The sequence below is a fragment of the Piliocolobus tephrosceles genome, chromosome 7, assembly GCF_002776525.5.
Source record: "Piliocolobus tephrosceles isolate RC106 chromosome 7, ASM277652v3, whole genome shotgun sequence".
Lineage (NCBI taxonomy): Eukaryota > Metazoa > Chordata > Mammalia > Primates > Cercopithecidae > Piliocolobus > Piliocolobus tephrosceles.
Window position 1 is genome coordinate 136,820,682 of NC_045440.1, and position 3,745 is coordinate 136,824,426.

The 3,745-nt window shown below is 51.4% G+C and overlaps 1 protein-coding gene across 2 annotated transcripts in view; it reads right to left on the reverse strand.

Moving 5' to 3' along the window:
* Positions 1-3,745, reverse strand: part of NDRG1 (N-myc downstream regulated 1) — a 60,309-nt gene that overhangs the window by 1,831 nt on the left and 54,733 nt on the right. Inside the window, exons 15-16 of one of the 2 annotated variants that reach the window (XM_031935920.1) lie at positions 3,012-3,063; positions 33-133 (exon numbers count right to left, since the gene is read on the reverse strand). In XM_031935920.1, coding sequence (XP_031791780.1) covers positions 33-133; positions 3,012-3,063 — 153 coding nt within the window. Of the gene's footprint in view, positions 134-3,011; positions 3,064-3,745 lie in introns of both variants that reach the window. The other variant, XM_023223621.2, reaches the window with a different exon arrangement.

The window sequence follows — 3,745 nt, forward strand, 5'->3', positions numbered from 1 at the left end:
CCCTCGCTGGTGTGGGAGCGGCTGCGGGTGCCCTCGCTGGTGTGGGAGCGGCTGCGGGTGCCATCCAGAGAAGTGACGCTGGAACCAGAGGCTGTGCGGGACCGCATCAGGCGGGTCATGCTAGCCGAGGGCACTAGGGGGACAAGAAACAGCCAGTTAGAGGGCAGGAGACTGCCAGGTGAGGAGCCAGGCATGCCCATCCACCAACCACATGCCCTTCTACATGCCAACCCCAGAGAAGCCTTGATCCCTGCAGCCATCCAGCTGCTGGGCCCCCGTCCTCTCCAGGTCCACTCACAGAGAGAGACGGCGAGGCCCAGATGAGTGAAAGAACTGCTGCACTCACACCATGAGTGACTTGAACCCAGATCTGGGTCTGTACCCCAATTCTGCCACCTCTTAAAAGCTGTGCAATTTTGAGAGTATCCCCCTAAGCCTCCTTGTTCCCATCTGTAAAGGGATGTTAATACCGACCCCTGGTATCAGCACCCGCGTGTACGCCCATGACCCCATGCTGTCCATGATCACTGGAGCAGGGAGGACACCTGGGGTCAGCCGGGCTCGGCCCTGCACATCACAGGTGGGGAAACGGAGAGGGGCCACATGGCAAGTTCCTGGCAGGGCTATTTGTTGTCATCTCTCTTTCTCAAAGAAGCCTGTCAGCCCAGGTGCTAACAAAGGCGCTGCCTATTCTTTGGGATCTTCTCTAACACCTCAAATGTTCTTGCGCATGGCACGTGCTGATGGGGTGAAATGAGGAGGAACAATCCTGCCCACCTGTACCGGATGAGACAGTGTCCTGCGAGATTCACACCCACCTGAAACTTCAGAAGGGAACCTTATTTGGAAATAGGGTCTTTGCATCTGTAATTAGTTAAGGATCTCGAGATGAAACCATCCTGGGTTGACAGGGAACCCTAAACCCAACGACTGTGATGCCCTTATAGAAACAGCACATAGGGATACGCAGGGGAGAAGTCCACGCAAAGACAGAGGCCGAGATTGGAGCGATGCAGTCACAAGCCACGTAAAGCCAAGGATCGCTGGGGCCATCGGAAGCCAGGAAGAGGCAGGCAAGGTTCTTCCATAGTGCCGTTGGAGGGAGCAAGACCCTGCCCATACCTTGATTTCGGACTTTAGGCCTCCTGAACTTTGAGAGAATGGATTTCTACTGTTTTCAGCCACCCAGTCTGTGGAGCTTTGTTAGGGCAGCTTTAGGAAACTAGTCTCCCACCTGAAGCATCATGGCTAGGAGGCCACAAGGAGTCACAGATCTCAGCAACAGGGGCAGCGGATCCACACCAAGCATGCAGGCCTTATGCTATCTCCCTGATAGGCACAGGGAGGGGCTTTTGATGGCAGGCACTCCCAAAGAGAATTAATCCTTGCTGAACTATCTTAAAGAGCTAGTTTTGAATTCAGAAAGAATTGGGGTCAATGCCACATCCGCAGCTCACATACTTCTCTGAGCCCCTACTTCTCACCCACAAATCTGGGATTTCTACTGAGGAGGATGAGAAGGACACAGTAAGCGCTGATGTCAGGTGTGCAGAGGGTTCATTAAGCCAGCCCCTGCAGCGTGCAGGAGGCCAGTGATCGGTTTCTTTCCTTCTCTTTGGCTGATGCCTTTGAGACCATAGCTCTTCCTGTTTTTTTCCCCCCAAGACCTGCAGGAGGCTTTGGGTTTCTGGAAATAGATGCTGATTTGGGGAGAAAGATGAGGTTTAGCATTCACTTCCTTTCTCTCCAGAACACACTCTCAAAGCAGAAATCCAAACCCTGGCGGGGCCAAGACAAACAGGAGTCACAATTCACACTGTGCAGGTAAAGCAGGGCTGCCCCACGGCTCTCTCCATGGCTATCTCCAGTGACAGCCTTTGCCTGCAACTTCCGCTGGGGAAAGCAGGCTAGAAAGGCAGGAGCCCCACTGGCAGACAGCTTCTGTTGGAAGAGGGCACCTGGGGATGTGGATCCCGCCTGAGCCTGAGGCATGGAAATCAAACCTGCCAGCCCTGCCTTGCTAGAGATCATCATGGCTGAGGCCAATGCTAGGACTGCAGTCAGCTTACCAAGCATACTCTTACTATCTACATGGGCAAACAGTCTAAGGAAATGATAAAAGGGATCAGAAGTTCAATACCTTCCTAGTAAGGAAAGACACACAAATTACAGTTCCAAAACAGTAGGGTCAGAAGAGCCACTAGTCACGTCAGGGCCGGACTATGGCTGACAAGCCCACAGCACCGACTGGCTGCTGTTCAGCTGAGTTACAACTTGCCAGGGTCTGTCCTAGTCCTGGGACAGCACTTCTGGAAAAAAAGGCTGCATGTATCTAACAAACTATAACTGCAAAGTTAGAATTAGCGAGTCCCTGAATGATGCTTCCAGTGCATCCTCCACTTCCCAAAGCTCATAACTTGAATGTGGCATGCTCCACCTTGAATATAAGCAACTTTGTTAGCCACTTCCACAGAGCTTTGCGGTCTTCAAAGAACTTCCACAGATCCGCCCTCTACTCCCTGCTTAGATCCCCGAAGCCTCAGCTTCATCATTGATAAGATGGGCTAAGAATATGTCAAAGGAGTACTGTGATAGTTCAATGAGATAAAATAATGTGTTAGTATATCTTTCATCACTGACACTGTCTTCATCATCACTATAGCCGGCGGTCTCTTAAAACTTGTGATCAAAATTTTAAAAACTGTTATTGTTTCACTGTTTGTCACTGTCTTGGTGCTTAAAGGGACAGTCCTCATCCTAAACCTCCCAAAACCCCTGGTGTGAAGCAACTTCTGTTCAACAAAGGAGGAAAAATGAGCCTCGCTGGTATAAATGAGAGGCTTGACCTTCCAGGCTGCCACGCGCCCTCCACACACCTAAATGTTTCTTCCCAGTAAGCTGAAGCTGGCCCGGGGGACACAGAATTGCTCATCTAAGCCTGGCTCAGGACAGAGCACTTCCAATTCCAACACGTGCCCCGACCCACTGCACACGAGGAATGCCATACTCACTGTATCCCATGCCCTGCACGAAGTACTTGAAGGCCTCAGCGAGCTTGGCTGGCTGCGAGAGACAGGGAGAGAAAACGCAGTCAGTTGCTGGGGGACCCGATCACCCGAGGCCACAGGGCATGTGCCTGTGGTCACCTTCATTTGAGAGCTTGGCTCCAGACAAAAGCCATCACATGTTGACAGGACAAAACACAAAAGTAAAAGGAAGACTATGGGATAATGATGGGACATTCACCCCACAGCTGTGGACAAGTTACAGGACCTATCTGAGCCAGTTTCCTCACCTGTAATACAGGGCAGAGTATCACAGCTATTTCTGTGTGTCTCCAGGGAGATTACATTCCACAGAGGAACATGTCTAACCCAGCATGTGGAACATAACAGCATCGCCATCGTGAGCCACTCCCCGTGCAAGGGGCTTTGCTGCGTTCAATCATTTACTCCTGATAACCCCTTATGAGGTCACTGCTACCTTAGATACATTTCATAGCTGAACAGGTCTGGAGAGGTAAATCCACTCAGGGTCCCACAATAAGTAAGTGGTGGGTCCCGTAGATTAATCCAGGGCTCTCCAAACTCAAAACACTCGTTCTTGAGGCAAGTCACTATCAGCCTCAATAGCAGGCTGGCTGAAAGAAGGGATGATGGATAGATGAATTGTTGGAAAGAAAAGGATGGATGGGATGATGAAAGGAAGCGGAGGGGAGGGGAGGGGAGGGGAGGGGAGGGGAGGG